This window comes from Gossypium raimondii, chromosome 5, assembly GCF_025698545.1.
Source record: "Gossypium raimondii isolate GPD5lz chromosome 5, ASM2569854v1, whole genome shotgun sequence".
In the NCBI taxonomy this organism is placed as follows: domain Eukaryota; kingdom Viridiplantae; phylum Streptophyta; class Magnoliopsida; order Malvales; family Malvaceae; genus Gossypium; species Gossypium raimondii.
Genome location: NC_068569.1, coordinates 20055367 through 20070776, shown reverse-complemented (window position 1 = coordinate 20070776; position 15410 = coordinate 20055367). Strand labels below are relative to the sequence as shown.

Genomic DNA, 15410 nt, shown 5'->3' with positions numbered 1-15410 from the left:
AACTGAGCGTCTCGGAGGCTTTTGTTGATTCTTCTCCGGACTTAAACCCTTCAAACCTATCGTCGATTTTGTGTCCTCATTTTTCTTTTTCTTTTTTTGAGCGTATTTTTGCCTTCATTCTTTACCCCTTTGATCCTTTTGAATGTATGAATCAACTTCCCTCAGAGTTTCTTCTATCTAGAGGTCCGCAAATCCCTTCCTCTTCCTCACGCTGCCAATACATGGTTATTTTAGTGTTATTTAAATATACATATGTATTTATTTTTAATTTATTAGGAAATACTTATTTTAATGTTCTTAGTATTTTTGACATGTTATATTTTTTAAAAAAATTATAGTAAATAATATAAAAAATTAATACGGGTAAATTAAACCCAAATTTTAACATTTTTATCCGAATCGAGCAAAATCTTAAATTTATTTTTCGGGCTAAACTAAACTTCACAAACGGAATTTAAATTTTGATTAGGCTGATCCACGTACCTCTAATCATATATAGAACCGTTGGGGGTGTGGCGTGTGATAAAAGATAATAAATAATTTGGTAAAGAAAGATCGAAATCCAAGCACTGCTTTATTCGAGGGAAAGTCAGGGGAATAATTTGTGGTGTCAAAAGTACCTGCCGCCTCTCTCAACTAGTTGTTTAGTTGGTTCAACAGACTAGACTTTCTATTTTCGATTTTGCCTTGTCGCCGCGAAAATTGGAAAACACATTGTATAGAACGTGTGTGAAAGTACAGGTGATTGAAAACCTTGGGAAAAATACTTTTAGGGGTCCCTTTCAATTTCGTTATTGAATAAATTGGTCACCCTCAAAAAGATTGAAGCAATTTAATTTCTGTCAATTTCAAAAGTGAGCAACTTAGGACAATTAATCATCGCGTTAATATTTTTTGTTAATTACACATGATTTTGATTGGAATAATAACAATTTTACCTCTTGATATGTATATATTCTATGTAAATATTGACGAAATGTGTAAATGTTGTGGGTTAATTTTTTTAAAATCAATACCAAACTAACATAATGTCTAAAATTTGGGGCTAATTTTTTATTTTACCAATAAAATGTATACAATTAATGAAAATATTAATTGTCCTTCGTTACTCATTTCTACAAAATTGAGAGAGATTAAATTGTTTTATTTTAAAAAATAACCAATTTGTTCATGTCAAATTTGAAAGAGACTAAAGATGTCTTTTACCGTAAAACTTATATATATATATAAATTAGATTCGAGTGGTAAGAGAAATATATTTATAAAAATAAAATGAAGATTTGGTTGATACGGTAAAATTGATAGTTTGAATATTATGATTTAGCTTCAAAAAGATCATGTGTTTTTAGTCATTTTTAAATTACGTTGTATCGATTAACTACTTATAATAAAACTCAATTAGAAACTTAACACATAGTATTCAATATGATAAGTTCACAATGTGGGTGGAAAATTTTATATAACAAATATATTTATAAAATATTTTGATATAAAATTAAATGAAAATGATGAATTTGAGATATTAAAGATTATGGTATTAAAATATAATAATCAAATTTCATTTTGATCACGCACCGTTAATTCAATGTTCATTAGTTGCCAATTTTAGAAAATTTTATTTTGATCACTCATTTTATTTTAATATTTTATTTTATTTAAAAAATATTTTAGTTTTTCATAATAAAAGGGAAAATTTTGGGTTTTACAAGAATTACCTAAGTTTTTATAGAAAAAATTTGGTTTTTAAAGGAAAACCATTTTATCTTTTCAATTTTTTTATTTTTTAGAATTAATTTTAGTTTTTCTTTGAGAAAAGGAAAATACATGAGTTTTACAGGAATTACTTGGTTTTAAAGGAAAAACCATTTTATCTTTTCAAAATTCAAATTCTTTTTTTCGCTTTTTAGAATTAATTTTAATTTTTCTCCAATAAAAAGGAAATACTTGGGTTTTACAGGAAAAACCCATTTTATCTTTTTAATTTTTTTCTTTTTAGAATTAATTTTAGTTTTCTTATAATTAAAACAGAGAAACTTGGATTTTATAATGAATTGAGTTACAAAGAAAAACTTGAATTTCATCTCTATTACTGAATAACTCAATTCCAAGTAAAACTTATATTTTTAAATATATAAAATTATTTCTAAAAAAATGAATGACTGAAATAAAACTTATTAAAGCTAGGATTCTAAAACTGAGTTCAAAATAACATTGCCTAACCCGAAATTAATGGTGGGTGACCAAAATGAAAATGATAATTAACAATAGTGCCTAAAATACTACTTTTTTCAGTGCCCAGATAAAAACTTATGAAAGTTAAGTGATTAACTATGTACTTTACCCTAATTTTTATAGAGTTAAAACAAATATATACAGTAAATTTTATAAATTTGAGAAACAAAATATTTATAAAATTGCTACGTGTCTATTTTTTAAAATATATATTTTAATATTTTACTATATTTTTATAAAACACTTGTCACTTGTGAAGTTTAAAAATTTACTGGCAATATGCAAAATATTTTCTCTTAAAATATATTTAATTTTTATAAAATTAAAATTCATAATTAAATACCATAAAAATATTATAATTTTATTTTTTAAAATAGTTTAGTAAATATATTGTAGAGAAGTGAAACATATTTTACCTAAACTTGACTCTGAATTTTTTAATACAAAATTGATCTGTCATACCTTGTAACCTAAAAACAGGGTTACGATAAAATTTTAGGTATTTAATATTATTTTGTTGAATTTGAATATTATAATTTAAATAATAAAATAATTATTTATGATGGATTCAAAGTAAATTTAACCCGAATAGTAAATGTAATTAGTGTGACTCAAACTTAGGCCACACCTGAGGCGGAGAATATCTTTAACCATCAAGCCATCACATTAGTTTATTTTAATTTTAGTTTTTATATTGTTATATAGTTGAATATGTTATTCATTTATAAATTAAATGTATATTATTATAAAGACATTTTTATATAAAATACATTATAATAAAATTTGAATTAAAATACTATAAGTTTTAGAACTTTACTATAATCACTCCGATTAATACCTCATTTAATTTTTATATAAAATTTATAAATATAATTATTACATATTTTTTTACTCGCTCCATGATCTAATTATTAATAAATTTTTTTACTCATTATTAAAGATAATGTCTAGAACTATCTATAACCCCTTCATAATCCATAAATAAGAGGATAATACGCTTCAGCACACTCAAACCCATGTCCTCCTGCGTTGATAACAATATTTATATCAATTAAATTGAGATTTAATCGACAATTTATTTTATTCTTTGCGGGAGAAAGCGAAACAAATACTTTTTACTTTTGATATCCTACTCATGCAAAGAGATCATGGTTGATTGATAGGTACTACATAATTTCCCATTCTATTTTGTGTATATGTATTCTTTAAATTATTAAAACTAAAATTCAGCATTTTAATTTATAATATTATAATATAATATATTGAATTTGTTTAGATTATTCTTTATTATTTTACAAAATAATTGCTCACTACAAAAATATAAATTATTTCCCTAATTTTAGTTTCATATTTTAAAAAAAGCATTTATTTTTCAAACAAACTTGAAAAATGTAGAATGGTAATGTTCAAGGACGAAGGGTGGGTTAGGATGGGCGATTGGGTGCGGTGCGTTTAACTTATTTTTTGTCTCACGCTATAGTATCGCTACAGTATCTAATCTCACCGCCACCGCTGTTTTTACACTAACCGCAGGTAAACGCACCACCCATCCAAACTCACCCGAAGTCAAATATTTTTTTTGGGTGGACGGAATTATATTGTATATTTTTACAATAGTAAAAATACAATTTTATCATTTTAATAGTCTATTTTTTTATCATTTTTAAATGATTAAATCAAATTCTATCATTTTTGAGAGGGTCAAAATATAATTTTATCATTACTAATTTAAAATTTTATAAACTATAAATAAGTAAAAATATAAAAATTTCCACTTTAAAAAAGGTCGAATCCCCTACCAATCCCTGAATTTACCACTAATAATGTCATAATATATATTATTTTTCAATTAAGCTGATGACCGATGATCTCTCCTATCTAACTTCATGTCCCATATTTTGAACATAACATATAAAATAATTTGATTACCACCAAACACCAATAACTATAATTTGTGTGAACAAGTAACTCTTTTAAGGTGAAACAATAAATTAAGGTTCTTTTATAAAATAAAATAAAAATATATATAATAATAAAATAATAAAATTGAGCCTTTTTATTTTCTCTGTTAAAAACAGAAAAAATAAAAGTTTGGGTCTATGCAATCACACTCCCAAACTACAGCCGGGCCTCGGAATGAAGGACAAAAATAAAGAATAAAAGTTTGCCAAATTCAATTTTACTACTAAGTTACCTCTTCTTTACAAAATGTCGGTTTCTAGAAGCCGTAAAACAAAAAGGAAGGAAAAAAAAAACAGAATAGATCGAAACAATAATCACCACAATTTTTCTTCAAATAATACAGTTAAAACAGGAGCTGCAGATTTACCAGTGGTCGGAGAAACGATTTTGGAGAGACATATTAAACTAATTTCATGAAAGAATTTTTTATTTTTTATTTTTACTTTTTAATAATTTATTTACTTCACAGAAATAAAATTAGATTCTAAAATTTAAGATATATATGGTTTTAAATTTTAATAATATATATATATATATCTCACTCTGTGAAATATATATATTAAAGGAAAATGTAGACTACTTAAATAATTGCTCTAAAAATACTTTATTCTTATTTTGACCACGTAGCATTTTTTTATCAAATATAACATTGTCGTCAATAAGTATTTTTGTTTTAGTCATCATTCCATTAAAATCCAAACGAAAAGTTAACTACAATACCACGTATTGTTGACTGTTTTGTAAATTGTATAAATAATTAAATATTTCAAAATTAATTGTAAATCTCCATTACCGTCCTTAACCTCAAAACTAAACCCATATACCCTAAATAATTGAACCCTAAACCCCATTATCATCCTTAAAACCCTATTAACATTCAGAACCTCAAATTTAGTTGAACCCTGGACTCCCCTTATTATTGCATTTCATCAATACCCAAACAAATAGTTGGGTTGTTAAGAAAAATCAAAGAAATAGAGGGGGAAAGGAGGAAAGAACATATAATATGGGGTTTACGATTTATTGATTTCGAGATTTAAAATTTAATTTTAGGGTTAGAAACGATAAGAAGAGTTCAAGGTTTAATAAATTGGGGTTGATTTCGAGTTTAGAGACAGTAATAAAATTTATAATTAATTTTTGAAATATTTAATTATATAGAAAGTTGTAATTAGTTTTTCGTTTGGAACAGTGACCAAAATAGGAATATTTACTAAGGTGAATACTAATTTTGACAAAAAATAATTTTAACATAACCAAAACAAAGAATAAAGTTGTTTTAAAATGACATCTAGCTACGGTGTGAAAAGAAGAAACTAAAAAGCATATTTCAGTTTTTGACGGAGCCAAAATCCCCAAATCCATAGCTCATAATTAATTTATATTATTAATATGCGGCTGTTGGATATTATATAAAGGCAGAGACCAAAACCAGTTTTCTAAACAAAACATAAGCGAGGCGTGCGCTCGACATTGGCCCAAAAAAAGAAGTCCAAAACAATTGGAGACAGCGAGACATGGCAGATCCAGTAGTAGCATCACACCTGAGCTTAGTGCTCAAAGCTCACCCCACTATTTCTTCGCCTTCCCAATTTTTACTGCAACAACACTCAAAGCCAATGGCTTCCTCTCTCAACAGCGCCGCCTCTTTGCGTCTCTTCGCTTCTTCTTCTTCCTCTTCCTCCGCCGCCGCTAGACTTTCTCTCCGTTCCACTTCCCTTTCTTTCTCTTCTTCTCTCAAATCCCTCGCTTTCTCTACTCTTTCTCGCCACAAGGTTCTTCCTTTTTCTCCCTTCTGTTTCTCTTTTGGATTTAGGTATGCTTTCTTTTTGTTTCTTTACTAATCTTGTTTTTTTTTATTGATGAAACAGAGGGGATCGGCTGTCAGTGTGTCGAGTACCGGAGGGTTTAGCTCTGTAGCCAGTCCGAAATGCGCTGCTTCGGATCCTGATCAGTTGAAGAGTGCTAGAGAAGATATCAAGGAGCTTCTCAAATCCAAATTCTGCCATCCTATTCTGGTATGGACACTGCTTCGCTTTGTTTATTGTTGAATATATGAAATAAATGCTTATTTGAAAATTTTTAACATGAAAGAATCGCTTCGTGGTTCATTATGAAGACATATTTTATTTTAATGAAGTTTATTTCATACTTGATGTAATGAAGTACCATATGATACAAATGGTAAACAACATGCTAATTTTTTGTTAAATGAGTTCTCACGTTTTAATTTCTTATGGAAAGACTGGAGTTTCAGAGGGGAAAGAAAGGGGCCCAAATTCCATATATTTCCCTTTTTCTGTTTCCTTCCTATTTTATGAATATTTTGTTCACGAATTGAGAAAACAAAAATACAAGCTTACTTCCATACGTTGTAATAATATGATATATTTTCTATAGGTTCGTCTAGGGTGGCACGATGCTGGTACCTACAACAAGAACATTGAGGAATGGCCACGAAGGGGTGGTGCCAATGGAAGTCTTAGGTTTGAAGTCGAGCTGAAACATGCAGCAAATGCTGGTAAGATATACTTTTCTACTTATAAAGCAATTAGCTTACTTGGTATTTGCTATTGCTGTTGTCTTAAAAGTTTCTGTTTCAGGTCTTGTCAATGCATTGAATCTTCTTCAGCATATCAAGGACAAGTACTCTGGTGTAACTTATGCGGATTTGTTCCAGTTGGCTAGTGCGACTGCTATTGAGGTCATGCTTGCTATTATTGTGCAAACCAGTATCTTTTTGTTATTGATTTCGTAGTTATTGTACTGAGAATCAAGTTGAAATTGCAGGAGGCTGGGGGACCCAAAATTCCAATGAAATATGGAAGAGTTGATGTCTCTCGTCCTAATGAGTGTCCTGAAGAGGGCAGGCTACCTGGTAAATGAGACTTATATTGGTGCATGATTTTCTTATGTCAATGTAAATTGTGGGAAGATCATGGTGCTTATGATTTCTTAAGTTATGAAATATAACTAGAGATGCGAGACACGTAATCCATTGATGGGAGATGAGCTGCTACTTCTTGAATGGTTACACCATCATTTGAACATCATATGCTTAAGCGCAACTAGTTTTCTAGATTCCTAGGCAGCTCATTGCATTATTGTGAAATTTGTCATTGTTAGTATCTAATGTATCTTCATATGAAAAAACAAAAAAAAGGCTGTACTTGGTGTTCATGATCAACTGCATAGACCATAGACCATAGACCATAGACCAGCTGGTCAGCTTGGTTGAATCTAAAACCGGTGGCTTCTTTGGTCTGGCAACCATATAAGAACCAGCTAATAGTCGATCAAGTGAAAAACCGGTTCAACCAGATTGAACTGGTAAAAACATTTATATATTTCAAAATTTTATTTGTAATGGAGTTGAACCTTTAAGCTCTTATATATATATAACATTATGGATTTTTTACTTTTAAAAGCTATATGTATTTAGTTTACATTAAATTATTATTAAAAAGTCAAGAAATATCAAACCAGTTTGTCCAACAGGTTGTAATGGAAACTGGAGGTCTAACATGTTTGTCCTCTGGTCCAATTTTCAAACATTGCTTTTAGCGTATCTCCAATTAATTTGGGGCCTGTCTTGCCTTCTTTTTCCCTCATTGCTATTGAGACATTATCTTCCACTTATGTTTAGAGACCACTAACTGTTATAGAATTTCTCTAATGCTTAGCTGCTGGACCCCCTTCGCCTGCCGATCATCTGCGAGAGGTTTTCTACCGAATGGGATTGAATGACAAGGTAAACTTAATTGGAAGATATCCTTAGTTATTTGTCTTTATCATGGAGTACACAATGATATTAATCATCTTCCTTTTGATATGTAGGAAATAGTTGCATTATCTGGTGCACACACGCTTGGGAGGTCCAGACCAGATCGTAGTGGTTGGGGTAAACCAGAAACCAAGTATACGGTATTTAAGCAACCTCTTGATACTAGGTAGAAAAGTATTTTTGTCTGACCACCAGAAGAATGAAAATTTTAGTGGCTGAAAGTGCTCCAAACAAATGAACTTGGGCATTTCCTCGTATATTTGTCCATTTTACTTCTAGGGTATATTGCCTTTAGATGTGACTTGCAAGCATGAGTTTACACTGTCAAAAGTTGCAAATTGATATCTTGAGTATTGTTTGTCCTTCTCTTCCTTGGAGTAAACTGATTGTCTTCCTGATACAATTTATTGTCAACTGTTTTTATTCCTGTTTTCCTGATTTTTAATAAGCAACTTAACATCTTGTTCGTGGTTGCTAAATTTGCCGGGGATATCATATATATTAATGTCTTCACAATGACTAGGATAATCTGTTTCCTTGAGTGTAACGTGAATGTTGGGGGTTCTAGACCTAGTGGCTATGGTTTTACCCATGACAGCAAGCAAGGATTTAAATAGGATTTTCCTTCTTGAATTACAGAAAGATGGACCAGGAGCACCAGGAGGACAATCCTGGACAGTGCAATGGTTGAAGTTTGACAATTCATACTTCAAGGTTTGAAATTGAAGTCACTTTATCTTTTCGAGTAAGAAGAGATGTAAGGGCGTCTGATTCTCTTTTACCCATACATACAGGACATCAAAGCTAAAAGAGATGAAGATCTGCTTGTGTTGCCAACTGATGCTGTTCTTTTTGAAGATCCCTCTTTCAAGGTAAATAAATAGAAATTCAATTTAAGCCAGTAAGAATATATATAATCACAGTTTTGGCTGAGCATTACTCTGTTTGCAGGTATATGCTGAGAAATATGCTGAAGATCAAGAGACATTCTTCAAGGATTATGCAGAAGCCCATGCCAAACTTAGCAACCTTGGGGCCAAATTTAACCCTCCAGAGGTAGGTTTGTGAAGAATAGTTGCATGCTTGTTTAACTTTCATGAATAACAACGTAATTAGTAAAGTTGCTACTTTGCTAGGCTTCAATTCCTGTTATTGCTAACTCCACTCTTCTTTTATTAAGATGGTGCATGGGTTAAAACATATACTTGTCAGTATGATTTTTCGATTCATTTATCAAGTTGGAACTTACCGTTAGTTGAACTGATATAAATCCGATTCAATTGGTAAATAATGGGTTAAACCGGTTAAATCGAAAACCAGATTTCTGATTAGTTCGAACTCTAGTGTTTAAAAATTAGAATTGAGAAGGGGTTGAATTTGAACATTTTGGGAAGATCATTGTCATCTAGACTTGCTTTTTAAGCACTCCTTTGAAAATTTTTTAGAGTATTATCTCTCCACGCTCATGTTTAATATGTATTTAACTCTAGTTTCATACACAATTATATATGATAGAAATGGTGAATAGAATTTTAAAAAATCTTTTTATTAAGTTAAATTAGAAAAATAACTTATTTCTTCTTCATCATAATATATCTAAAATTGATTACATTTGATTATCAGGGCATTGTTTTAGATGATGGTCCCAGATAAGGTGCTGCACCATAAAAGTTTGTGGCCGCCAAGTGCTCTGACATGAAAGGTTATAACCATGAATATCTTATATTATCTTCATCATATATCTATAGCTACTGATTTCTAAAATTGATTGCATTTTCTACGTCAATACCCCCCCCCCCATGATTGAAGCAGTCTTCTGAAGGAGATTTATACATGTGCAAACTGTTCATCTTGTCTGTCTTTTTCCCACGATTTTATTGCAGGATTAAAAAGAAAGACAAGTCTCTTGGTTATTGAAGTGGGGTCGTGTGTTATAATAATACAAGGTCACATGTTACAACTTTTTTCAAAGTCCAAAACTGAAAGAGGAAAGAGAAAATAAAATTCAGTTCGAGTGCTTTTGAATTGCAGAGAGAGAAGCAGAAGATTGGAGTAGTAGAGGAAGCATTTGGTGGAAGCCCCGATGAGGCTCTACCAACCAACTATTGGTTATCATAGACATTTCTTCTTGCTTCTTATTATCATTGTCAGCAGTGTTTGAAACTGAACTCATTTAATGGTAGTAGGAGCATTTTGTTTTTAATTTCCTTTTTTGCTCTCATGCTGCTTGTCTAATATCTATTTGGACGTTTGTTGAAATTGGTTCATGAGCATCTAATGTTATTTCTCCCAGGTTTATTTAAGGGTTTATTGTGTATAATTTTTAAAACTTAAGACTTAAAAAGTATTATAATTTTTACTATTAATTTTATCATTTCAATCAATGTGGACGAGATTTAAGTGCATAAAAGTGTATTATCTTTTATTTATGAATTGAAGATTGACTATGAATATGAATAATTTTAAGTATTGTATAAAAAAGTTAAATATGGCCAAAACTTATAATGAGATTGTTTAAAAATAGTTCATAGATTTTTATCTTCTTTTTATTTATGGTCTTTTAAGTTTTTGGCTAATTTAAAAATAAAACATTTGCTTTATATTATAAATGGTTAAATATAATTTAGAAATGAAATTTGGTTCAATTTTCAAATCATTATGATTGTTTTGAACAAAAATAAATTAAGTACATATAATTATTGTTCCAATCAAAATTAAAACTAAACATCTTTTAGAGTTTTATTATCATAAAATAAAGTATAATAAAAATACAAATATGTTTTAAAAAATTATAACATAAAATCAAGTTAATACAACGAGATAAAAATGATACATCGTAGTAATGATGCATGATGAAATTCAAATTTAGATATTCAAACAAGTCAATGTCCTCATTTACAAAGATGCAAGCAAAACATTTTTTTATGTGTTATAATTCTAAGGAAATGAGTAAAATAAAATAATTTTAAACCTAATAAATTCAATAACCATTTTTTTCTTTTCAGGAAATCACATTTTACAAATACAGATATAAATATAATGCAAGTAAATATAATATAATTACAAATACGAAAAAACGGTCCAACTTTTTCTAAAATAATTTTAACATCACATACCCATAAAAAATAATATAAGTGTTGATCATATCTACTATATTTATCTATACCCTATTATTAAGAGTACAACATTCCAACTCAATAATAAAATTATTAAAATCTCGTGCATTTTACAAAAAATATATATATATATATTTAATAATATTATATTTTTATATTTTGATAAATCTAGAAAAATAAAAATTATAAAATTTAAACTTAAAATATTATAATCTCCGTTATCTCAATTTTACCGCATCAATTAAAATCAAATTTAATTTTTATATCGCTTTTATAAAATTATTACAGATTTTTCCACTTAGATTTAAAAACAAAAAAACAAAACAAAACACAAAGGCGATGTGAACTGAGGGTGGAAACCGACTGTCAAATCTAACTGAGATTAAAATATTGTATTAATTAAAACACAACAAAACATTTTTTTTAAAAAAAAAACCTAAGATATTATACCAAAATTTATGTTAATCGTCATGGAAAACATGTAAATGAAGAGGAGGAACTTAAAACATAAGTTCTTTACTTATTCTTTAAAAAACACACGTTATTGACTAAAAGATTCAAACATAAGATTCAAAACAATAGAACAATATTAGGACAAGAAAACATGTTGAAGAAGTGGACAAATATAATGATGACCCGACCCGACCCGACCCGACCACACCAACCCCACCCTCTCTGTCTTTTCTTTGGACCATCAGAAAAGAAACAAGAATCCTTCAAAAGTTTTGTTTCTTTTAGAGAAAAATACGTTGTTCTTTTTCGTGTTTTGACCTCACTTTTTTCTATTAATCTCTCCCCCGGGATTGATTGATTGAAGAAACACTGTAAAAGATGAAGAGAGAGAGAGAGAGCAAAAGATGATGGATTACATTATAGTGCAGTGTGCCCCCATTTCAGCATGCACATGGACTGTTCACTTAATGATTCACTCTCATGCAATTACCATCATTTCCACTTCTTCCTTTTGCTTTTCTTTAATGGACACCCTTTCTTCTTCTTTTTACATTATTTGTTCACTTTTCACCTTCTTTATCGCAAAAATATTAGGTTACATATGCAGGAAAAAAGAAGAAGTTAATTGACTAAATAGATCGACTTTTTAAGAGAATGTTAGAAAACTCATCCAGTTAGGTGCGCTTTTTACATAGTTGGCAGAAAAGCTCTTCCGATTAGATGAGCTTTCTACTTACATGTTAGGGAAAGCGTATCTAGCTGGACATATTTTTTTTGGACGTATTTTTAATTGGACGTGCTTTCCCGATATATCAATTGAGAGCTCACCCAACTGTACGAGCTTTCACAAACATTTTCTTTTTAAAAAAATTTATTTCCCCAAATTAAAAGAAAAAAAAAAACTTACTTAACCAATTAACAAATTCTTTCTGTATATATGGCGTATCTAACCAAAACCTTTATCTATTTTATTTGCTGATCAGTTTCTAGGCCTTTAGAATATTCGTTAACATTAATTAATAATTTTTATTCATTAACACTAATCAAATCTCTTCTTTTTTTTCAACTCTCTTATCTTTAAACTTTGAAAAATATCCCATTCGAAATTATTAAAATGTATTCTTTTATTAAGTTTAGCGTTCGATCGAATCAAGCAAAAATTTTTGAGTTGATACGTCATATTTTATCATCTTAATTGATTTGAAATTTTTTCTAATCAAGTCGAGTGAAATAAAATCTGAATCGAGTGAAATTGTTTGAGTTAAATTAAAATCTTGTTACAATGTAACTAATTCCATATTGGAGCACATAAATTTGAAATCATATATATTTAAAAACTTTTTCAAAGCAAAATAATAATAATAAATAAGATACTTTAGTACGATAAACTTAATCATTAATTAACTTATTTAGGTCCTAGAATTATTATTTTATAAAATCTTAAAATTTCAACTTTCTTTATATATTCTTTAGATTTTTTAAAATTATTACAATCTTTTTAAAATAAATAAGTTTTGGAATTTTTATAAATATTTTGAATTTTAAAATTATTTTAATATTTTTTATATTTTTTGTTGAGAGGGACCAATTTGTTCATCATTTTCAAAATTGACAAGGACCAAATGAGTATTTACACCAATCTATTATTTTAATTATTCGAATTGTAAAATTTAACTCGAAACTTGAATTACTTATTCGAGTTGATTCGAATAACCCGATTCAATTAACTCGAAATTAAAATTTTTTCGAATCGAATTGAGTTTTGCTCACGCCTACTTTGTATAAAAATAAATTATATTATTATAAGAGTATTTTAATTTTTAATAAATTATTAAATTTAAATAGTTAAAATTTTTAATCTATACTATAAACCATTTCATTAGATAAAATATATCATTTATTAATTATTTAGTATATTCAAAATTATTTAAAATTTAAGATCATGCATCTTATATATTTAAATAAAACCAACTCATTGAATCAATAACTAAAACCTTCATTTTTTAAAAGAAAAATACAAATTCATATTTTTGTGTGTATTAATAATTATAAAGCATCAGCTTAATTAGGGTCATTAATGCATTGATATGATGATGACATTTAGCAATCCAAAGCTAATCTCTTTTTTTAAGGAGTATGGGGTAAAGGAACAGTGCAACCATTAGTTGAAAACAGAGGATTAAATTAATTTTAATGGATATTAAGAAGAAAAAATAGTACAAAAGTAGCTGGCTATGAATATTTTGGCTAGGGCAATTATTTCGATTTGAATTCAAATATTTTTAAGGTCTTTTTGGATAGATGTTTATTTTCAGTACGGTGCGTTCAATTTTCTTTTTATCTTGCGTTATAATATATAATTTTATTACTATCGTTGTTTTTATACTAATAGTAGATAAACTCATCATGCTTTTTTTAGAAAAAAAGTTGAATAAAATATAGACTATTTTTATATATATATATTTAAGTCATTGGACTATTAAAATCATTGTTATATTTATCTAATTCAATTTTTTTATGAAACAGTCAGGAGTGTAACTAAAGGTAGGTAGAGACTTTAACCCTCTTAGCAAAATGGTTAAATTTCCTTTCAGGCCCTCCCCAAAATTACAAAATTTAGTTTTGGTCTCTTTAACCTTTGGTTAAATATATATGTTTATATATATATAGTTTTAACTCTTTGGAAAATTGATAATTCAATTTAAGCTTTTTTAATACATATTACAATCTTATCTTGGCTTTCTTTAAACAAAATTTCTGACTTCGCCTCTAAAAACGACTTTAAATGTCACAAATCTGTAAGTCAAAATCCAAATATCTTTCTTCTTCAATATCCAATACTAACCATTAGATCAAATTAGATTTAATGTATGCTCTTCTATTTGTTGATGGGTATTAATCTATTGTACTGATCATCAAATCATCACTCGGAGTTTACAGGTAAAACTTTAAAAAAAAAATTAAGAGCTCAGTGACTTAAATAAAAACTTAAGAGTCCCTTCCCAACCCTTAAATGAGAGGATAAATGCACTTCAATGCACTCAAACCCATGTATTCCTATACGGGTAACAATGCTGATGTCAAATGAACTAAAATTCAGTTTCACCTAGATAATTTCACCAATTATGAATATTTGGTAGTTTAAAATAAGGTTTTTTATTTTTTTGTGTGCAATACATAGAATTACCCATAATCCCTCCCAACCCTTAAATACAAGGATAAATGTGCTTTAGCGTATTTAAACTCACATCCTCTTACACTAACAACAATGCCAATCGAATTAAGACTCAATCACCCTTTTCAATTGTTAAAGCGACACAAGTGATTAATAGAAAATATTTTACTAAAAAACGTTTTCTACTAACTTTGTTCTAAAATTTGGCCATTTGGTGTCATTATATCAAATCCTTATCATATTTTATAAACACAAGCTTAACACTATTTTATTTATTATTATTATTTTGCTCCATTTTATTGTCCAAGAGCTAAAATGCAATTTTCAGTAAAATCAAAACCATACATTCAAAGGTGCTCTATACATGGTACTAATGCATGTCTGCATAAACTCTGCTTGAATCAAAATAAAATCTCAAATTTTACTCAATTTTGTATACATTTAAATTTAAACATATAATATATATTTTTAGTATTTAATTTTTCACATTATACCATTTACATAATATATAAAACAAAATAAAACAACATATTATAAATTTTGAAACGATTAAACTTTAAAAATATTAAAGTTCAAGCATGACTCATATTTTATAATTTTAAATGAACTTAAATTTTTATTAAAATTATATTTTAAATATATCTTTTTATCTCGAATAACTTGATATTTAAATAACTTTATTTACCCA

General features: G+C 28.3%; 1 protein-coding gene across 1 annotated transcript; it reads left to right on the top strand.

Moving 5' to 3' along the window:
• Nucleotides 1-5639: 5639 nt before the first annotated feature.
• On the top strand, nt 5640-10281 carry LOC105769825 (probable L-ascorbate peroxidase 6, chloroplastic/mitochondrial). Its single transcript, XM_012590713.2, has 12 exons — nt 5640-5969; nt 6066-6212; nt 6595-6715; nt 6798-6898; nt 6985-7072; nt 7878-7945; nt 8032-8118; nt 8618-8692; nt 8773-8850; nt 8930-9034; nt 9602-9680; nt 9862-10281. Exons 1-11 carry the CDS (start codon nt 5712-5714, stop codon nt 9629-9631), a joined length of 1158 nt encoding a protein of 385 aa, XP_012446167.1. The 5' UTR covers nt 5640-5711; the 3' UTR covers nt 9632-9680; nt 9862-10281.
• The last annotated feature ends 5129 nt before the right edge of the window (nt 10282-15410 follow it).